This window comes from Balaenoptera borealis (genome assembly GCF_965194805.1).
Source record: "Balaenoptera borealis genome assembly, chromosome: 3".
In the NCBI taxonomy this organism is placed as follows: domain Eukaryota; kingdom Metazoa; phylum Chordata; class Mammalia; order Artiodactyla; family Balaenopteridae; genus Balaenoptera; species Balaenoptera borealis.
In genome coordinates, this window is record NC_138866.1 from 106,647,110 (window position 1) to 106,669,178 (window position 22,069).

At 43.0% G+C, this 22,069-nt stretch overlaps 1 protein-coding gene and 1 long non-coding RNA gene across 2 annotated transcripts in view; both read left to right on the plus strand.

Moving 5' to 3' along the window:
• AQP9 (aquaporin 9) overlaps positions 1 to 13,843 on the plus strand; it is a 39,741-nt gene extending 25,898 nt beyond the window's left edge. Inside the window, exons 3-6 of the mRNA XM_082388185.1 lie at positions 4,254 to 4,391; positions 5,767 to 5,885; positions 7,660 to 7,877; positions 12,847 to 13,843. Of these exons, the coding sequence (XP_082244311.1) occupies positions 4,254 to 4,391; positions 5,767 to 5,885; positions 7,660 to 7,877; positions 12,847 to 13,021 (650 nt within the window). The 3' untranslated portion in view covers positions 13,022 to 13,843. The remainder of the gene's footprint in view (positions 1 to 4,253; positions 4,392 to 5,766; positions 5,886 to 7,659; positions 7,878 to 12,846) is intronic.
• The window catches only part of LOC309626862, an 844,624-nt gene that overhangs the window by 318,303 nt on the left and 504,252 nt on the right, over positions 1 to 22,069 (plus strand). The gene's annotated exons all lie outside the window — the stretch shown is intronic.

Genomic DNA, 22,069 nt, shown 5'->3' on the forward strand with positions numbered 1-22,069 from the left:
GGGCCTATGGGCAGTACGGTCCAGCTGGAGGATCCTGCAGTTGAGCTGGCTGGACTGGTGACAAGTACTGCCATTGGAGCACTAAAGAATGATTGTCCAGACCCCCACAGAGCATCCACGGGCTGGGCACTTGGAACAGTCATTTGCTAGCTGTCAGCCTTTCCATATCACAGGCGGACTCAGATCCTGGAGCAGACCAGGTTACAGATTCCCATACATGTGGTTTGTTTGGCATGAGCAGTGTTTCTGTTCAAACTCTTGCCGAGCCTTTGCTGTGATCCCAGCACTGTACTGCCTACCTAAGACACAAGAATAACCAGGGGAACACCCTGAATGTGCCAAGGCTTAATTACAGCTGCAGGCCTTGACACCAGACACAGAACACACTCCTGGCTTCAAATAAGCATGCAGGATGCTCTACTGCCTCCCCTCACGCTCCCAACTACATTCACACAGGTGTTGTTTCCACAAACCATTCAATATAAATGTAGGTATATTTTCAGTGATTTTTTTTAAGGTGGAGATGTGGTTTTGCAGTATTTCACCTGCATAACACCCTGAATTAAACTTCATCAAATATTTACTTAGGATAAATTGGTCCTAGACCCTACCAATGTAGCTAACACCCTTTACCACCAGCGCTGTCAATGTCTGTTTGCATCCATTGGTATATTTGGAGTCACGATAGGAGGGGAAGTGACAGGGACCAGCAGGAAGGGGAAGAGGGAGTAAAGGATGGTGTGGAGTCTTCCCATCCGGCCTTTAGACTGGGATTAAGCCCCTGCGCTCAGAGGAGTAAGGGCCACAACTGATGGGACTGTTTGCACTAGAGGCTGTTTCTGGGCGAGGCTCGGGAGCTGTCCAAGTTGTTTATGAGAGACTGTGAGATCTCAAAATGCAAGGAGAGCAGTTTCTGAGCCTGGCTGATATAAGGTAGCATTGAGTTGGAAAAGGAGCTTATCTCCCCATCTCTGTTTGGAACTGATATTCAGGCTCCCTGAGAACTGGGGGGAACATGCACAGACAACACACTGGCCCACTGATGACATCAGTGCAGACTCAGTATTGGCTTCAGCAGGCCAGGAACAGGAGAGGAAGACTGTGTAGGGGAGGTGACTTTCTCACAGTGGCTGCAGCTAACATGCTGGTTTGTGGGCATATGTGAGGCCCTCTTTGGGAATTCCAAAAATAACCAATGTATATTAGGCATAAACATAAATGGGATCCCACTTTGTGGTCCAGACTGGTAAGGTCAGCTGACATCTGGTTGTGGAACATAAAGCATTACCTTACTGCATGGCAGTTACCGCACCCTGCTCCCTTGTGAACTTGCCAATAGTCTGGCAATCCAATCTGGCCCATCAGAACTCATAATGCCCTAATTATGCACCATCCCCCACGAAGTGTTTACACTGCCAGCTTGTACCTAGACTATGGCGGTTGTTTTTGATGTAGTTTTTTTATAAGCAATAAAAATTCACTGAAAAATCAAAATAGCTTTGCTTAATGACAAATAAAATATTAAGATGATCTCTATCACAGAGTTGTCTGTGGGTGGTGGGGAGGAGACTCGTCTAGGACAGAACCTTGAAAGAGTTCACCTTGCTCACGTAAGACTTTCATCTCAGGCCTCGGGGAATCCAGCTATCCCCCTGGGCTCTTTATGTGAATAATCTGATCATCACAACCACCTTGGCAGGGCCAAGATGTGAGTGTGGCCTTCCCTGACTCTAGCACTCATGTTCTTTCCACTACACTGCTCTGCTTTGTCCTTCGGGTAAGCCAAGTGATCACGCATCTCTGCAAGGAGAAACTCTCCTCGTTGCTTTGCAAAGCACCGTCCCGGCACAGCCTCTCTGACCCCCAAACAACCTTCCCTCTGTAGATCTTTGTAGTCTGAGCTATCTGAATAAAGACTTCTATTTCTTCAACTTTCATATCTTTTTTTTTCTTCAATTTTTTAAATTGAAGTGCAGTTGATTTACAATGTTGTGCCAGTCTCTGCGGCACAGCAAAGTGACTCAGTTATACACATACAGACATTCTTTTTTTATATTCTTTTCCATTATGGTTTATCTCAGGAGACTGGATATAGTTCCCCGTGCTATACATTAGGACTTGTTGTTCATCCATTCTGAATGTAATAGTCGGCATCTACCGGCCCCAAACTCCCAGTCCATCCCTCTCCCTCCCCACCTCCCCCTTGGCAACCACCAGTCTGTTCTCTATGTCTATGAGTCTGTTTCTGCTTTGTAGATAGGTTCATTTGTGCCATATTTTAGATTCCACATATATCAACTTTCATATCTTGAAAACCTACTAAATGCCTTGCAGCATGTCAAGGTCAAGGCGAACAATAGTTTCTGCCTCAGGGTGCTTTTGAGGGGCTAAATAAGACCTACCTACAGCAAGTCTTATTTTGGAAGAGGAGCTTGCTAAACAGTAATTCTCCCATTGGTGGACTCATCTGAGGGGAGACATTTTTGATTGGAGGTGACTTCTTACATCCCCTTGTCCTTTCACAATGAGTTCCTCCAGGCTGGCTGGGTGGCAGCTACCCTCCCTCCAACCAGCTCTGGGAGAAGAGGAACAGGGCTGGCTCCAGGAACTTTCCACTGCCCTGGGTGCTCCCCTCTTCTAACCCCTGTTTCCAGCTTCCCTAGTAAGCTGTACTCCTGCCAGTCTCCAGAATTATGACTCTCTTAGATTTAAAAGTAAAACAAAACAGGTGATGTGTGTGTAAGGCTTCAGGAAGTCACCTGTGCTTTGATATACTGGCATTTTCTTGTTCATATTAGCCCCAGAGTGGCAGAGACAGGTGAAGAAAGGACCCTCACGGTGTAGTCAGCAGTCAGAACCCCTCCCCATTTCAAGCCCACTTTGGCTTAGAGACTCAGGAAAAGCATAGCTTTCTTCACGGACAGGGGAGAGGGGGGAAGGCTTCCCAAAACAAGCTCACCAATAGGTTCTGTGGGGGGTCAAATGGCAAAGTGTCATCATCATCATCATCACTCCTTTGTTTACAACTATTTCCACAACCCAGAGGTCCACATTTCAGTGTGGTCACATTGACAGTTACTCTAATCCCCCCCTTCACACTAAATGTCATTGGCATGCTTCATATGAGTGTCCTTCATCCCTAGGAATCAAGCCCATATGCTCAAAGATGATCTTTGAAAAAATCTTCTAAGGCAGAGAAACCTTTATAAACTTGGTGAAGAAGGTCTAGAAAAGAACATAGGCCCAAGAGTTCAAATAAACCTGAATTTGAATCCTAGACCTACCACTTATTAGCCATGTGACCTTAAAATGTTACTTTACTTCTGTGCCTCAGTTTCCTCAGCAGTTAACTGGACTAGTACCCACCTCACTGGGTTCTTAGGAGGATCAAGTGCATGTAATACCCCAATGACAGCATCTGGCAAGTGTTCAATAGGCATTGTTTTTATTGTTGTTACTAGCAAAGCCAGCTGGGGATATCAGTAACCTACCCCAGAGCAAGCCCTCTACCTGACCTTGCAACTGGGTTAGAATCAAAGAAGCTGATTTCTCTAGTCAGAGTTTAGGCTGGAGTGGAGGAAGTGTCGCTCCATTTCTGTGTGTGAGATATACATCGTTTATGCAGAGAAACTACAGAAAATCCACTCAGACACTGTGACTACCTCAAAATAAACTGAGCCCCTTACCTCAGTGAGAGGCACAGCCCACAAAGGAAGGGCCATTTCCCCTTAAAGAGATATCTCTTTTCAGTCCTAAGACTGTTTCTATATCCTCTGGACATGGACTTAGAGAGGACTAGATATAGATTTAAATCTTACAAGTATATAAGTATATTGACTTAAAAATATACTGAAGTTAACGGTTTATATCAATCTCTTTGGGGTTATTGCTTTATAGTTAGGCAAAACCCAGTAGATAGATATAGATAGATAGAGAGAGAGAGAGAGAAAATGAGCCACTTGAGTACAAGTTTCTTTATATATTTGACTTTCTTTTGAGAAAGCTAAAATTCCTAAACAGTGTCTAATGATGCCATGGGGATTATTAGTCCTCTCTTCTCTCCACTCAAACACACACACAGACACACACACAGACACACAGACACACACACACACACACCTGTCTCCTCACATACAGTTCCTCACCTAGACGGCTGAATTCTGCCTGCAGTCCCTAGATAAGGTTTTCTTCACAATAATTCTCCCTGGCTGGCCTGCCCTCTGACTTTCCTAATCACCTTATCTTCCTTGCAGGTGGCCACATCAACCCAGCTGTGACTTTTGCAATGTGTCTTTTTGGACGGATGAAGTGGTTCAAATTCCCCTTTTATGTGGGGGCCCAGCTCTTGGGAGCCTTTGTAGGGGCTGCAACCCTCTTTGGCATTTATTATGGTGAGTAGGGCCCCTGAGTCCAGAGATTAGGGAGAGCTGGTTATAAGTTGAAAGTCAGAATTACTTGTAGGAAGAGGTGAGATGAGGTAAGAACAGGAAACGTTTTACACTTGACAGGCAGTTCTAAGAGTCCTAAGTTCTAAATAATGGGGCCAACATTATCATCAGGGCACATTCAGGAAGCCTCTTAATGAAAATGGTCACAACTTAAATGGAGGGCAGAACTTAAAGGAAGTATATTTTTAGACCTAACCAGCACTACAGTGTGAACAATGCCAAAGTAAGCAATAGGCCACTGGCTTCTCCATGGCTTTCTCTGATTTGGCTGGGAAGGGAGCCGTTGACTTGTGGCAAGGAGAATGATGAGTAAGTATTTAAAGAAGGAATCTGGAATAAAGTCTTTGAAGGAAGAGGCATAGCAGAGAAATGGGCTGGGTGGGGAACCTCTTCTCCCTTCCATCCAATAGCCAGGCTTCCATTCTGCAACAGTCCTGGGGGAAACAGAGTACTGATGATCAAAGACCCAGACTTTAGTTCCATGTGAACTAAGTACGAGGCTATGTGACTTCAGTAAGTCATCTGACCTTATTGGTCTCAGTTTCCTCCTCTGGAAAATAAAGGAATTGAACTAGATGACTTCTTAGGCCCTTCAAACTAAAAAATCTTGGGGTTCCATAAAATCAAGTGTTAAAGTAGTTCCTTCTATCTAACCCAAGGTGAGTCTTAATACTTTATGACTCTCAAACTGAAGCCCTTAGGAACTAGAATTTATGAGCCAAGCCTGAGGGGTACATTGTGGAAATGTACTCCCACAGAGTATCCTAAGAATTAGAGTGCAAGAAGACTAAAGAATTACTCAAGACCAGACCAGAAACCTAGAGAACCAGCTGCTGTGGCCAGAGATGCCTGGGGTGGTGCTGGCTGTGTCGGGGACTGCTGTATTCCTTGTTCTAAGGGCATCTTCACTGTACCTTGATGCCCTCAAATTCTGGACTGCTATTAGGGGTTACTGAGAACCCTCTGGGAATCATGAACTCTGCCTAGAGCAAGTCCAAGCTTCACTTTGGCTTTTAGTCAATCTTGAAAATTCCAAGAATTCCCCTCAAAGAAAAATGGTTCCCAAGACCCACTGGATAAGGATTTGGCTCAAACGTGGAGTGAATCATCAAGGGCAGCCAGGACTTTCTCAGCTATCCTGGAAGTTCTCTGGGTATCTCTAAAGCTACCATACTGTGAAGTGAAAAGAGGCAAATGATATGGATCTGCCTAGCTGAACCTGAGGGTTCTCCTGTACTTGTTCAGCACAAGACCTGGCATAGGCCTACCTCCCCTCTGCCCAGAGGACACTAACATGCCAGAGCTCTGTCTTCCATAGATGCATTTCTGTCTTTTGCTGGTGGAAAACTGCTCGTCGTGGGAGAAAATGCAACAGCACACATTTTCGCAACATACCCAGCTCCGTATCTGTCTCTGGTGAATGCACTTGCAGACCAAGTAAGTGTACATTCAACAAAGACCTAACTTTGGTGAAAAGACATAATCTAATAAGGGGGATGCATAGGAACATTATAGGCCTATCAGAAAGGAAAGGCTGTGTTTCCAAAGTCAGAGGTCCCTACGCATAATCCAAGCTTTGTTGACAAATTCCTGCCCTTGCCAAAGTTGATACCACTAAGGGTTTCCTGCCTCCTCTTTAATACATACACTTGTTCCACATCAGTCAAGTTTCAGAGAAAAGTGCATGACTGGACATTTCAACCCCTGTAGGGGCAAATGGGGTTTGTTCCACCTAACTGTCTCTTTTGTGCACATGATCTAAACGTAGAGGCCTCAAGAAAAGACATTGTGATCTCAGTTCAAGGACTGTGAAGTGTAGTAGTTGAGCTTAAGAGTATCACAGGTCTTCTGTGTCTCCCCGCGTGCACAGGTTTATCCAGACTCTCTACGCAGCTAGAAGTGTCTCTGCCTTAATGACATTTAAACAAGCTGCATCCAAGCATCTGTCGTGTAGCCAATAGCACAACTATTCTGGTCTAAAATCACTTGCCTTGTTCTTATCCTGATTCTTCTGCTTATGAGCTGTGTGCCCTTGGGCAAGTTTCTTAACCTCTTTCTATCTACATTTCCTCACCTGTAAACTGTGAATAAACAGGATTTATCTCACCGATTGGTGTGAAGTTCTAATGAGAAAAAGCATATGAAGTAGCTGGCACATAATAAGTGTCTGGTAAATAGAAACTATCATTTAGCTGTTAAAGTAAAATAACAGTTTGGAAATTTTAGAAACTAGAGAGTGGGGAAAATACCCACTGTACCACACCACTTCAGAATACCTGCTGTCATTGTTTGTATAATCTCTTACAACTTGTTTTTATGTTGTTTTCAAGTATAAAATATAATGCACATATTTTTCTTAATATCATAAGCATTTAAAAATGTTACCAGATAGTCTTATATTTGTTTTTAATGGCTGTATAATAGACTATAGAATGGGCACTTCATAATATAGTTAGCCCTTTCCCTATTGATGTGGACTCCAGTTTTTCAATACTATAAATGATGCTTAATTATTTATTTGCATATTTTTTTTATGATGTTTCCATATTTTAGATTATTTCCATGATGTGGTTCTCAAAATATCTAATCGGGTCAAATTCAGTACATAATCCTATGGATTTTTTTAAATGCATGTTGCTAAATTACTGATGAATTGCCTTTCAAAAGTGTAGTATGTGCTTAGTTTAATTAGGAAAGCCTGAGAGAAGTGGTATCAGTTCCCTAACACTTGGTATTGTTACTTTTTTTCATTGTGAATCAGTTTTTCCCTCTTATTTGTTTCTTAAATCTATTTTTCTTTTATGAATTTTCATTTCCTTTGCCCATTCATCTATTGATGTCTCACACTGTTTTTCTCACCAATTTGAATGAGCCCCTTTGTTCATTTTTCCAGCCTGTAGCTTGCTCTCCATTTAGCTGGTAGTAGCTCAGCAGGATAGCGTAGTAAAGATAACAGTCTCTAGAGCTGAACTCTCTGGATCCACACCTGACTGTCACTGACTGTGTCACCTTGGGCAGGTAACTAATCTGTAAAGGAGAATGATATCAGCACCCATGTCTAGGATTGCTGCAATAAGGGTCTGGCACAGAGTGCTCACCCAGCGTACGTTACTTATTACTAGGTTTGTTTTTAATGAGAGTGGGTGCATTTTGAGGTGGGCAAGGGGGAAGAATATAAGCTAAATCCCTTGTATATTTTCTCCCTCCCCAGGTAGTGGCCACCATGTTCCTCCTCATTGTCATCTTTGCCATTTTTGACTCAAGAAACTTGGGAGTCCCCAAAGGCCTACAGCCCATTGTCATTGGCTTCCTGATTGTTGTCATTTCTTCCTCTCTGGGAATGAACAGTGGCTGTGCCATGAACCCAGCTCGAGACCTGAGTCCCAGACTTTTCACTGCCTTGGCAGGTTGGGGGTTTGAGGTCTTCACGTAAGTAACAACGGTCAGGGAGGAGGGAGGAAGATTCACACTGTGCCTCAGTGGGGAAGGCTGTGCTTTGACCTGGAGATCCAAGAGAGTGCAGATGGGAGGGTGAGGTTAAGTGCATCCTCATCGTAAGTGTGGAACATATCACTGGTGATTTATGATACGGGGTGTGTGTGTGTGTGTGTGTGTGTGTGTGTGTGTGTGTGTGTGTGTGTGTGTGTGAGAGAGAGAGAAGGGGGAGGGAGACAAAGAGATAGACACAGAGACATAATCAGAGACAGAGAGAGAGACAAAGAGACAGAGAAAGATAGAGAGGCTCTAGATAGATTCAAAGAGATAGGTTTGTCCTATATAATAATAATAATAATAATAATTTCTCAATTGGTATATGGTTTTATGTGACTATTTTGGATGTAGAACTTGTCTACATATTCACTTTGTGACAAAGGGGTAGAATTTCTATCTTCTGATACTACTATAGGGCTCTTTCTAGTGGATCATGCTAGCTTCGCTTCATTCATTCATTCAACAGATCTTCCTTGATCACCACCTATGCTGTGGTCACTGTGCCAGGCAAGGAAATTTGAAAATCAGATAAGACACTGGCCTTGAGCAATGTAACAAGTGCTCTGGTAACCCCTGAAACAAAGTACTAAGGCAACACAGAAGAGGGAGTGACTAGCTCTGCCCAGGGAAGTTGGGGGAGGCACCACAGAAGAAGTGAGTGCTGACCTTATTCTTTTTTCTTTTTCTTTTGGCCATGCCATGTGGCTTGCGGGGTCTTAGTTCCCCAATCAGGGATCGAACCCTTGCCCTCGGCAGTGAAAGTGCGGAGTCCTGATCACTGGTTCTTGAATTCTTAAAGCATAAGAAATTACTGGCAGAACAGGCATCAAAGAGAGCCTGTGCACAGGAAGTGGCAAGACCCCGTGCCTTACACCTCAGAATGTGCTGATGAAATATGCCAACTGCTGGTACCAAGCTCCCAAGACAAACTTTGCCCATTAATTCCTTCCCACTGTCCCCCCACTAAAGTCATGGTGGCCAGTTCTCATCCACTCATCACATCTCTCTCTGGGAAAGCCACCCACCTTTGTTCCCCAGGAAACAGGGCTCTAACATGGAGAAAGAGAAGCAGGGAAAACATGTGTGAGCAAATTTTAGTTTAATGTCTGCTGTGAGAACAAAACACTTGAGTGTCCCTAATGCTGACCTGTATATAGTTGTACACAAGTGATGACTTTATTTAAGAGTTTGGATTGCCTTCACCATCATGAAACACAAGCTACTGAAATCACTGACACCATTCTGATCACCACCACAGACAGCATTAGCATTACGCTATAGTGTAAGCATCATGAGGACAGTGCCCTTGACCATGTTTTCACTGCTGTGTCCACTGTGACTAGGATGGGGCCTGGCGCATAGAAAGCCTCAATAAAAGCTATTGAATAAAAGTATGGATAAATGCTATGTGACACACATGTCCTAGGAGATGAGGGATAAAAAAGAATCAAGAAACATTTCCTATCTTTAAGAAACGAACAATGCAGTGAATTTTCTAGAGCAGTGGTTCTCAGCCAGAGGTGATATTGCCCCTAGGGACATTTGGCAATGCCTGGAGACACTTTGGGTTGTCACAACTGGGGAGGGTGGGGGCAGATGTCACCAGCATCTAGTGGTAGAGGCCAGTAGAGGGATACTGCTAAGCATCTTACAGTATCCAGGACAGATCGCCACAACTAAGAATTACTCAGCCAAAAATGTTAAGACTGCCACAGTTGAGGAGCTCTCTTCCAGAATGATCATACTAGAACGTGAAAAGGTTGAAGAAAATGACAACTAGGAAGGATCATTTGTATTCTTCCAATGGACTGTCAAAAGCATACGTTAAAGATCTCCTTATTTCCAAAGCCCAGAATTGGCCCATGAGTTTCCTTTAATCCCAATTTCCTGAGGTTCACTCCAGGAGACCACTGCCCACACCATCAAGACACCTCTGTGAGCTTCACACAGACACCGAGAACAAAGGTGCCCCATAGGGATGTGACCTCTATTTGAGCCCTGCTTGGTGATTCACCCAAAGTTCTAAGAGTGATGGTGGTTCTAAAGAGGTAGAGATCTTGCCTGTTTTCTTTGCTTTGTTGAGTATATGGCAGGAGACCATGTCTGTGGGAGAATGCTGAAATCACCTAATGCCAAACACTGAGCACCATGTCCCTTGTTAGCATCAGGGTCTTTTCCCCTCATTCATGCATTCATTCATCCATGCAGCTACCTGATTTCTTATTCAAGGCCCTGTGCTAAAGATGCCCTTCACTGTTGTTGCCCTTCACTGCTTTATTTACGTTCTATTTCAGAGTAGTGAGCATAGGCTCTTACACAGGTTGAAGCTGTCAAGTGCCATTAAAGAGATTTGACTAATTAACTCCAAGAGTTGAGAGAAGGTTTGTAGCTCCAAATTTGAGAATTATGGGGGTGGAAGTAGGGGCATTTTGTAGTATTTGGACATGCTTAAACAGGGGACAGAGAGGATATTTCAGGCAGAGAGGATTCTGTATCCCAAGACAGAATGTTAAAATAACACATGATCTAGTTTAGTTGGAAGGGTGCGTGAAGAGGCTTGGAAGGGCAATTGTTTCAGACCATTACAGGACCTAGATTCCCAGAACGAGACTTTGGGGTTTTTGCTGCTCCCTCTTCTGTAGGTTATAGGGAGCAACAAAGGATTTAGGGCAGAAGTTTGACATGTTTAGAACTTCAATTTAGCAAAACTGATCCGACATTATTATATAGAACAGATTAAAAATGAGTAGAGGCAGCAGAAACCAGTTAGGAAATAGCTAGACTGACTGATAATCCTCAACCAAAAAGTTCCCAAGGAAACCTCTGAGGGATAACAGGACTCCAAAGTGTCCCTAAAGTGTCCCATCCTTTCAGGGTTCTACATCCAAGCTAAGCATCTCAGGGGACTTTCTAGTTTGGATCCACACCCAAGGTCTCAGATAAAACCGAGACTGCCTTGGATCCTCACTTGCCCCTGCACGGCACGGAGTGAGGATGACAGCGGGAGCAGGGCTCCAGCAGGTCTGACAAGGGCAAGACAGACCCTGGCTGACTCTTGCTTTTCCCTTAAGTATTAGGATGTAAGCAAGTGGTCTTCACTAATTCACTTTAAAGTGTTGATAACTTAGTGGATGAAGGATCTCAGGGGTATTGTTAATTTTTAAAATAGTTTAACCAAAGGAATGAATCCCTGATGACGGTACCGTAAGCAATTAACACAGACATATTTCTGGCATCCCCCAAATCACAGTGTGCAAATGACCTTGTTTACCTGTGAGGCCAGGCAGGGAACCGCATCAGAGCTCCTCCATTTAAGCCTTGTGACCCTGGTGCAACACATCCAGCTCAAGAGGGTCCAGCCAGTGAAAGGAGGACATGTGTGCTGGCAGATATCTTGGACCCTAATCTGTTAAATGACAGTAAGAGATTTGCCACAAACCAGTGATGGAAGTGATGGACCAAATAAGTGGCTTAACCTTGCTTCGTGTGCTTACCTGAAGAGAAGGCTCCTAGTTCTTTAAAGCCCAGGTGCCTCTCATAGAAAATTCCGCCTGGATTTGGAGGCATGGGAAAGGGCGCTGTGAGAACAGCTGAGTGCAGTGACCTCTTTCCAGTGCAGTAAGAGTGACATCTGCTGGCCACTGTGCTTAATCACGGTGCTCTTCCCCAGAGCCTGCGTTTATGGTCTTAAGATTTATTATCTTATTGTGAGCCTGCATTGATGATATAAGATTCAGGATCTAAGAAAGTGCTTGGATGATACAGGTGGAAGGGACCACTGTTCAGATGGAAGAATGAAGCTCAGAGATGAGGAGACTTGCCCAAAGACCTTGTGGACCCTCCTGAGATTAGAACTAAATCTCATGAATTCTAGGACAGGCCCCCTGTTCTGTGCTTATTTCCTTTATTATCCTTTCTAATAAAAAACTGATACAAACAAAAGGTCCCATGGAAATATGTATAGTTGTTAGGAATAAAAATAAAAATAGCAGCCATGAGTCCTTCCCCCAAATAGAACACTGTGAAATTCCCATGTGTAGTTGTGTTCCTCTTGTTTCCTCTGCCTCCTCTGCAGTACTCTGAATTTTTTGTTCATAATTATCCTGCTTTTAAAAAGTTTTATCTCAAATGCACATATCCTTAAACAACATATTGTATAGTTTTACTTGCTTCTGACCACTCATGGTCCTTTCTACGGAATTATTTAAATGGATTTTCTATCTCCAAAAGAGATGGTGACAATTCGCAAAGGCACCTGCTTTCTCTCAGAACTATACCTCCAATACAATGTGCTGGCATTGAGGATTTCTGGAGGGGAGAGGGAAACATGGCAGAAAGTCCTTATCAGAGAGTAAGTTTAAGTAAGCTGTGACCTCAAAATATAAGTACTGAACTAAATTATATTCAGTAGGTAATTCATATCTCTACCTTTGATTTTTTTAAATTCACTTATTGGCAAATGTTTCCTGATTGTTTATTTTGTAATTGCCCTCATATACCAATCATGTCCAGGAATCTCTCCACATCTCCCAACCATTCATAATCCCCAAGACTCATTATTTCAGTTTGAGGGGAAGGCAACTCCTGAATAATCGACCTGAACTTTCCCTAAATGCCCTCAATTGTAGCCATGGGTTCGGGGACTATATTTTCTGAAAGGAAAATAAACGGGTCATTTCTCTCACAAGTACTAACAGGAGAATGGAATAGATCATCTGAAATCAGGTATACTGCAAAATCTAGGATGATGGTTGCCAAGCTACAGTGAGTGCCCTTATACTTAGCTCTTGCTGATTTAAAAGGGAGTCATGAGCATGAGAAATGACTAGCTGGTTTGTGAATAACTAGCAGTAATACCAGGAAGAAGGCCAAGTGGTGTATCACTAATTTCTTTGTTTGATTTCAGAGCTGGAAATAACTTCTGGTGGATTCCTGTAGTGGGCCCTTTTGTTGGTGCTATCATTGGAGGCCTCATCTATGTTCTTGTCATTGAAATCCACCACCCGGATCCTAACCCAGACTGCGAGGAAGAACAGCCAGAGGACAAACCAGAGAAACATGAACTTAATGTGATAATGTAATAGCACGCTCAGTTCTGGGTTTACAATGGGCTACCTACTGGGCCTTACATTTCACAAAGCACTTTCACACACATTATCTAATTTAATCCTATAGTCACTGTCTGGGGTAAATATCATGCTGCTCATCTTTCAAATAAGGAAACAAAACCTCAGGGAAGTTGAGTTGCCTAAGGTCACATGGAAAGTTGAACATCACTGAATGCATCCTATACCTTTCAGAAGATTAATAACTGGATGAAAACCTTGGCCAGCCCCTCCTGGCCGGCCAGAAGTGGGACTGGCAGCTGCCAGAACATGTACTCCTTCTGGGCATCATTCTTCTGGATCCTAAGTTACGAAGACCGCCATTGTCTGGTTTTATTCCCACTGTTACTGAAGCACTAACAAAGGAAAGAGGTAGCCATTAGATCATATTTTTCATCTGCTGAAGAACATTATCAGAGGCCTCCCTTCCTAAGCCACGCTTAGTCTTGCTAAGTCTTGATCTTCCTTCCCTGTCAATTCCAACACTGTACATTCCAGGAATTTCCTCTTGGTCAGGCTCCTCCCTGTCACTTTGGTCAAAAGAGTCTGTGAATTACAAGCACCAGAGAAATTGCTCTACATCAAGTGATGCACCTTCACTCAAACTGTTATAAAGCTCAGAATTCCCAGAGTTATCCAGTTTCTCAACTGCTTTGTGATGATAAAAAAACAACAAAAAGCACATGTGAATGTCTCCAGGGGCCTATAATAGACTGTAATAGACTGATATATGGAATTCTTTATTTCTCTGAAACTACTTGGCATTTCCTATTTGAAATAAATTTGGGGTGAGGTTTTTTTTTTGGAGTTTTAATAAGTATTAAGATCGCTAAGTACACTTAGTTCAGAGGTTGTCTGTCCTGTCTACAAATTGAGATCTCTGGGGAGCTTTTTAAAAAATGCTAATGCTCAGTTGGTCATTGGTAAACATCTCAGGTGATTCTAATGTGCAGCCAGTGTTGAGAACACTGACTTGGTTAAAGTACATGGGTATCCTTGAGAACCATGTCTAGTGGTGACCGGGTAATTCCTGGTAGGATCCTCAGTTTTGGGATCCTCAGGGATTAGAGAGCAGTGGTTCTCAGTAGGGGACAGTTTGCTCCTTCACAGTCCTACCTACTACCTCTGCAAGGGGACGTTTGGCTATGTCTGGGGACATTTTTGGTTGTCACAACTGGGGCAGGAGCATTTCTAGCACCTAGTGGGTAGAAGTCAGAGACGCTGCTAACCATCCCACCACGCACAGGACAGCCTCCCCTGCAGTAAAGAAGTATCCATCCCCAAATGTCTACAGTGCGGAGGTTAAGAGACCCTGGATTCAAGAAAAGAGGAGTAAGAGAAGACACTGAAATCCTGTGCCCTGATCCAAGTTCTTTCAAAAACAGAGATGCCAGATGAGTCAGGGCAGACCCTGGGGATGGATTATACCTCTTAGAGCAAGAAGTAATCCCAAATTCGAGTTTTCAGGTTGGACTATGGAATCTGTGATCCACGCAGGTGCTCTTAAACACTACTTGGTGATTAATGACTAGAATTATGAAGAGGAAATGTACACTTATGGAAATTAACCCCAGGAAGGTTTTTTTAAATGGAAAAAAAATGTCCTCTGGTTCAAGGTGCTTACACTCAAATCCTCCCCCTTCCCCAGTTTACAAGTGGGTGTGCCTGGGTCAGGTTCTTATCCAAGAGAGTTTACAGTGTTGAATGACATGTGTCAGAAGTCAGTTAGAGCCTACCTACCTTTAAAAAATAGATTCTTTAGGAGGTAGAAATGCAACACCTTTCCTCCTCTCTTCCTTGTCAATCACAAAACGTAATAGAAGCATTTATTTTAATGTCAAAGATGGAATTTCTCTATGATTCCCCAACCAGTTGAGATCTCAGAGCATGCCAAGGGTTGTAGGACTTTTCTAACCTTTAAGAGCCAGAGTTAATATTCAGCTGTTGAACAGAATATGTGGGGTAAAAACGTCACATTTAAAAATCCAAATCTTAAGATATAAATTATTATTTCCTTTAAATTGCTTACACACACACACTTGCCTTATTTAAAGGTATGTCAGTGTTCAAAAATGTCATCATGGAAAAATAATTACAACTTCCAGTTATAGAGAATGGTTTACAAGTTTTGTTTAGCCACAGAACCTACTGTTCAAATAAAATCTTATATGGTATCCACAAGTAAAGCAGAGCTGCTATAAATAGAAAGAGGGCAGGAAAGAGGATGTGAGTTTCATCCTGCCTGTGATATCATCTCACATACCACCCCCAATGCAGCCACTGAAGGGTCTCTGAAGAGAAACTCTGTGTGTGTGGTGGGGGACGCCATTTGAAAACCATTGATAAAGAATTTGGGACAAGTTGTTACTAAAAATTTTTATAAAAGTTTCAAGTATAGAACCTACAAAAAGCGATGTTAGTTCAATCTCAGGTAATTTGTCAAAGACTTCTTAGTAAGTGTATTTAGATAAGTTAAACAGAATTACTCAACCTACCAAATATCACCCACAAAGAAATTTTTTATATCAAGTTGTTTATCAATTCTCAGACTGAGGATTTGTTTACTTATCACAGTATATGGAGAGAAACAGTGGTAGACCTGGTCAGGTTTACTGACTCTCTAAGTCTCTATAAAAATAAATAGGTACACAGTTGATGACGGATAAATATAGATAGATAAATGATATTTAGATAGATAAATATAGATAGACAGACAGACAGACAGGTAGATAGACTGATCCACCAAGCCCCAACTTCTTTCTTGTTGCTGGAAATGGAGTAGCTCTATCAAGAAACGTAGTCTCAAGATTAATAAAGGAAGGCCTCCATAAAACTGAACATGAATAAGTGAACTGAGTTAGCTGAGAGAATCCACGGAACTGTGTGAGGATGGACATGTTGTCCAAGCATAGCTTGACTCTATCACCTCTCCAGCGCTACATTATGTCTTTTGTAGACTTTAGGCATGTTTGCCTTCATGGGCCCCTTCCCTCACAGAAAATTTTATTGCTTAAATTATGTTTTATGACTGCACTGGTGGCAAGCTAGACTATATTATTATGTTTTATATCATGTTAGAAGACACTAAAACATTTTCCTGGTCTGCTAAAAATATCCTGGGCTCTAGCACGCCCCCTGCTGTCCCAGAGCTCAGTCATACTGCAGCCTCTTCCTCCTTGGGGTCCTCAACACCCTGCCTGTGGGGTCTCAGGAAACACGGCCAAGGGCAGAGGAAGGATGGAAACAGAGGAGAGCCTTGGAAGTCCTAGAAGTTGTGAGGATACTCTGGAGGCCAGGTCTGAGGCCTGAGGCCATGGGGACCATCCACATCTTGGCCCTTCTCTCTCCTTCTCAAGCACTGAGCAGGAAGGGGCCTTCTTGACCTTCTGAGAAGGAATCAGGGAGGTCCTGGGGCGCCATAAGCTCCAGAGACCCTGTAATATGTGGGTGTCCCTGGTCTTGCCATTATTGTACTCCTTGTCTATCCTCAGCTGCAGCCATACAAGCCTCTGTCCTGATCCTTGAACCCACCACACAAGCTCCTGCCACAGGACCTTTGCACTTGATGTTTCTCTTGCCTGAAATTTCCTATACCACTTCCTTCAGGTCTGCTCAAATGTCACCACATTTGTCAGGTATTTCTGACAACCCTGTCACTCCCTATCCTCTTCCCTTCTTAATCTTTTTCCACAGCACTTACTACCATCTCTAAAACACACATATTCCTGGACTTCCCTGGTGGAGCAGTGGTTAAGAATCCACCTGCCAATGCAGGGGACACGGGTTCGATCCCTGGTCTGGGAAGATCTCACATGCTGCGGAGCAACTAAGCTGGTGAGGCACAACTACTGAGCCTGCACTCTAGAGCCCACGAGCCACAACTACTGAGCCCACACTCTAGAGCCCACGAGCCACAACTACTGAGCCCATGTGCCACAACTGCTGAAGCCTGCGCACCTAGAGCCCACGCTCCACAACAAGAGAAGCCACTGCAATGAGAAGCCTGCATACGACAACGAAGAGTAACCCCCGCTCACCACAACTAAAGAAAGCCTGCGCACAGCAACAAAGACCCAATGCAGCCAAAAAATAAATTTAAAAAACATATATTTTTAAAACATAAATAAATAAATAAATAAAACACACATATTCCTTATTAAGCATGTTGGGTTTTGCCTGCTCCTCCCACTGGAATAGAAGCCCCATGCTTGCAGGACTTCTTGCTCTTTTATTCACCACTGCTGCTCCAGTGCCTGGAACATGGTAGCTGCTCAACAGGTGTTTGGAGAAGGAATGAAAGAATGGATTGTAGAGTGAGACTCTTTGGGTTCAAATCCTGGTTTCTCAGGATTTTACTACTAGGACAGTAGCCGAGTTACTTAGCCTCAGTTTAGTCATCTATTAAGTGGGGCTAAAAATAGTGAGATAATCAATGCCAAGTTCTTAAAACAGTTCCAGGCTCAAGGTATGTATTCAATGAATATGAACTGTTGCTGCTGTAGCAGCAGCTATTGTTACTATTATTAATGGCATTCTAATGTGCTGTAGTTTGATGACATGGAGTGAGGAAATCAGAATTTGGTCACAAGCTCTTCTCTTACTCTCTGTAGTTTAATAATTCTCAGTTACATGTATCTTCCAAAAACTATCTTTCAAATACTTAACAATCCAGTTTTATTGTCCACTCTAACAGAAGTCAGTGGGATTGCCTTCATTTTTTTTTTTTATTATGGAAGATTTTTTAAATATACCATAGTAGGAAATAGTATCATGCTAGTACAATAGTATAACAGACTCCCAACCAGCTTCAACAGTTGCCAGCACATAGTCAACATGGTTTCATCAATACCTCCTCTCTGTTTCTCACTACTCTCCCTAGGATTATTTTTTGAAGCAAATCCCAGACATGATATAATTGTATTCATGGATATTTAATATGTATATCTAAAAGATAAGGATTCTTTTTAAAAACAGAAACAAAAACAAAATACCATTATCACACATAAAAATAATTATCAATAATTTCTTAATATCATCAAATATCCAGTCACAGTTCACAATTCTAGTGAGACTGTCCTTCAACCCCAGTTAATAATGTGGAATCTGTGAAAACTGAAAAGAGGGGATTTACTCTGATGTCTAATTGTTCAGGAGAACATGGGGCACAAGTTTACCTCAGTTTGTAGCACAAGTTTACCTCAGTTCTGTACCCTTGTATCAGAGTCTTCTGTAAGATTTTTTGCAAAATATTTTCATTTTTATACCAAAAGGAAAATGTGTTTGTCTACTATTACTAAAAGTAGCCATCTGCCAGGAGTGAAATTATTTTTAGAAAGAGAGGAAGTCTTGAATTTACCTGAATAGCAGAAAAGGCCTTTAGTGACTATTGTTACATCAAAAAATGCACACTCCATAAACTGCTTATACTTTAAAAGCTAAAACACACTGTAGAAAGAAATCCAAATATTTAACATCCATGCAGCCCTATGCAAGGGAGTCACTGTGACTGAAGCTTCTCCACCTGGAGTAGTGGTGTTTATTTGATACTTCCTGTTTATTGTTTGTTTTTGTTTATACTTTTTGCCCAATGACTTCAGACCTTTAGAAAAAAAGCTAATACGTCCCAACTTTTGCATGAAGGAAATTACCTCTACCAAAGGCGGTTCTGATGGTCCTCAGCTGGCAGATCTCATCTGCTGATATACAGAGAATTAGATTCTAATTTAATAGATGATATATTTACAGCCAAAAAGACCTCTGTGGATCAAGGAGCAAAGAGGACCATGCACCGCAGAGGACGATCCAGGAGCCTGCTCTTAGCCTGGGGCCAAGGGAAGGGAATAGATGTTTTGTTGCTGAATCACAGACCTCTGGAATAAGACCATGGAAGGAGTCTGTGCAAACACAGGTTGGTGGCTAAGTGGCTAGTCCTCAAGAGGTCAGGCTTTACAGACAACCAGACTGAATTCTGATCCACTGCTGAATAGCTGTGTGACCCTCTAGACCTCAGCCTCTTTATCCATAAAATGGGAATGATACTAGCACTCGCCTTCTATGTGTTGTTGGAAGTATTTAGAAAATGCCTGTGGAACACTTAACACAGAGCCTGGAATTTACTTTCCTCTTCATTAGTGTCAGCTGATTCTATTACTATTTCACATTTACAAATTCAGCTGTATATCTGCTTTGCTAACATAAAAAAACGTTGCAGAAAAATCTCCAGGAGTGTAAATTTGCTGACACTTAAATAATCCAAGTCATGTGACTGACTTAGATTTGACAGTTTTCTTCATATACTCAGGTGCAAAGAACTTGCATAGGGCCATGTTTAGTTCATGAATTACAGAGTCTGCTTCAATAAAGAAGCTAACCAAATTACTTAATTGCCTAATAGAGCTACCAAATTTATCCAAAAATCTATCAAAAATAAAAATGATTTACATATTTAATGCAATTCCCATCAAAATTTCAGCACGCTTTTTTTGTAGAAATTTACAAACTGGTTCTAAAATGTATGTGCAGGGGGGCGCCTTCAAGATGGTGGAGGAGTAAGACATAGAGATCACCTTCCTCCCCACAAATATATCAGAAATACATCTACATGTGGAACAACTCCTACAGAACACCTACTGAACACTGGCAGAAGACCTCAGACTCCCCAAAAGGCAAGAAACTCCCCACGTACCTGGGTAGGGCAAAAGATAAAAGAAAAAACAGAGACAAAAGAATAGGGACGGGACCTGCACCTCTGGGAGGGAGCTGTGAAGGAGGAAGAGTTTCCACACACTAGGAAGCCCCTTCACTGGCAGAGATGGGGGATAGCGGTGGGGAAGCTTCGGTGCAATGGAGGAGAGCACAGCAACAGGGGTGCGGAGGGCAAAGCGGAGAGATTCCCGCACAGAGGATAGGTGTCAAAAAGCACTCACCAGCATGAGAGGCTTGTCTGCTCACCCGCCGGGACAGGCAGGGGCTGGGAGCTGAGGCTATGGCTTTGGAGGTCAGATCCCAGGGAGAGGACTGGGGTTGGTTGCGTGAACACAGCCTGAAGGGGGCTAGTGCACCACAGCTAGCCGGAAGGGAGTCCGGGAGAAAGTCTGGAACTGCCTAAAAGGCAAGAAGAGACCGTTGTTTTGGGGCGCACGAGGAGAGGGGATTCAGAGCACCGCCTAAACAAGCTCCAGAGACGGGTGTGAGCCGCGGCTATTAGCGCGGACCCCAGAGCCGGGTGTGAGACACTAAGGCTGCTGCTGCAGTCACCAAGAAGCCTGTGTGCAAGCACAGGTCACTATCCACACTTCCCCTCTCGGGAGCCCGTGCAGCCCGCCACTGCCAGGGTCCCGTGATCCAGGGACAACTTCCCCAGGAGAATACACAGCACACCTCAGGCTGTTGCAACGTCACGCGAGCCTCTGCCGCCACAGGCTCACCCTGCATTCTGTACCCCTCCCTCCCCTTGGCCTGAGTGAGCCAGAGCCCCCGAATCAGCTGATCCTTTAACCCCGGCCTGTCGGAGTGAAGAACAGATGCCCTCAGGTGACCTACACTCAGAGGCGGGGCCAAATCCAAAGCTGAACCCCAGGAGCTGTGCAAACAAAGAAGAGAAAGGGAAATCTCTCCTAGCAGCCTCAGGAGCAGCGGATTAAATCTCCACAATCAACTTGATGTACCCTGCATCTGTGGAATACCTGAATAGACAACGAATCATCCCAAAATTGAGGCAGTGGACATTGGGAGCAACTGTAGACTTGGGGTTGGCTTTCTGCACCTAATTTGTTTCTGATTTTATGTTTATCTTAGTTTAGTATTTAGAACTTATTATCATTGGTAGATTTGTTTATTGATTTGGTTGTTTGCTTCCTTTTTAAATTTTTTTATATATATATATTTTTTCTTTTTCTCTTTTTGTGAGTATGTGTATGCTTCTTTGTGTGATTTTGTCTGTATAGCTTTGTTTTTGCCATTTGTCCTAGGGTTCTGACTGTCCTTTTTTTTTTTTTTTTTTTAAGTACAGTTTTTAGTGCTTGTTATCTTTGGTGGATTTGTTTTTTCGTTTGGTTGCTCTCTTCTTTCTTTTTTTTTATTACTTTTTTATTTTTAACTTTTTTTTCTATTTCAATAACTTTCTTTTCATTCCTTTCTCCCTTCCTTCCTTCCTTCCTTTTTTCTTTCTTTTTTTTTTTCCTCCCTTTTCTTCTGAGCCTTGTGGCTGACAGGGTCTTGGTGCTCTGGCCGGGTGTCAGGCCTGAGCCTCTGAGGTGGAAGAGCTGAGGTCAGGACATTGGTCCACCAGCGACCTCCTGGCCCCATGTAATATCAAACAGCAAAAGCTCTCCCAGATATCTCCATCTCAATGTTAAGGCCCAGCTCCACTCAACGACCAGCAAGCTACAGTGCTGGACACCCTATGACAAACAACTAGGAAGACAGGAACACAAACCCACCCATTAGCACAGAGGCTGCCTAAAATCATAATAAGTTCACAGACACCCCAAAACACACCACCAGACGTGGTCCTGCCTACCAGAAAGACAAGATCCAGCCTCATCCACCAGAACACAGTCAGCAGCCCCGTCCACCAGGAAGCCTACACAACCCACTGAACCAACCTTAGCCACTGGGGACAGACACCAAAACCAACGGGAACTACAAACCTGCAGCCTGCGAAATGGAGACCCCAAACACAGTAAGTTAAGCAAAATGAGAAGACAGAGAAATACACAGCAGATGAAGGAGCAAGGTAAAAACCCACCAGACCAAACAAATGAACAGGAAATAGGCAGTCTACCTGAAAAAAAATTCAGAGTAATGATAGTAAAGATGATCCAAAATCTTGGAAATAGAATGGAAAAAATACAAGAAACGTTTAACAAGGATCCGGAAGAACTAAAAAGCAAACAAACAATGATAAACAACATAATAAATGAAATTTAAAATTCTCTAGAAGGAATCAATAGCAGAATAACTGAGGCAGAAGAACGGATAAGTGACCTGGAAGACAGAATAGTGGAAATAACTACCACAGAG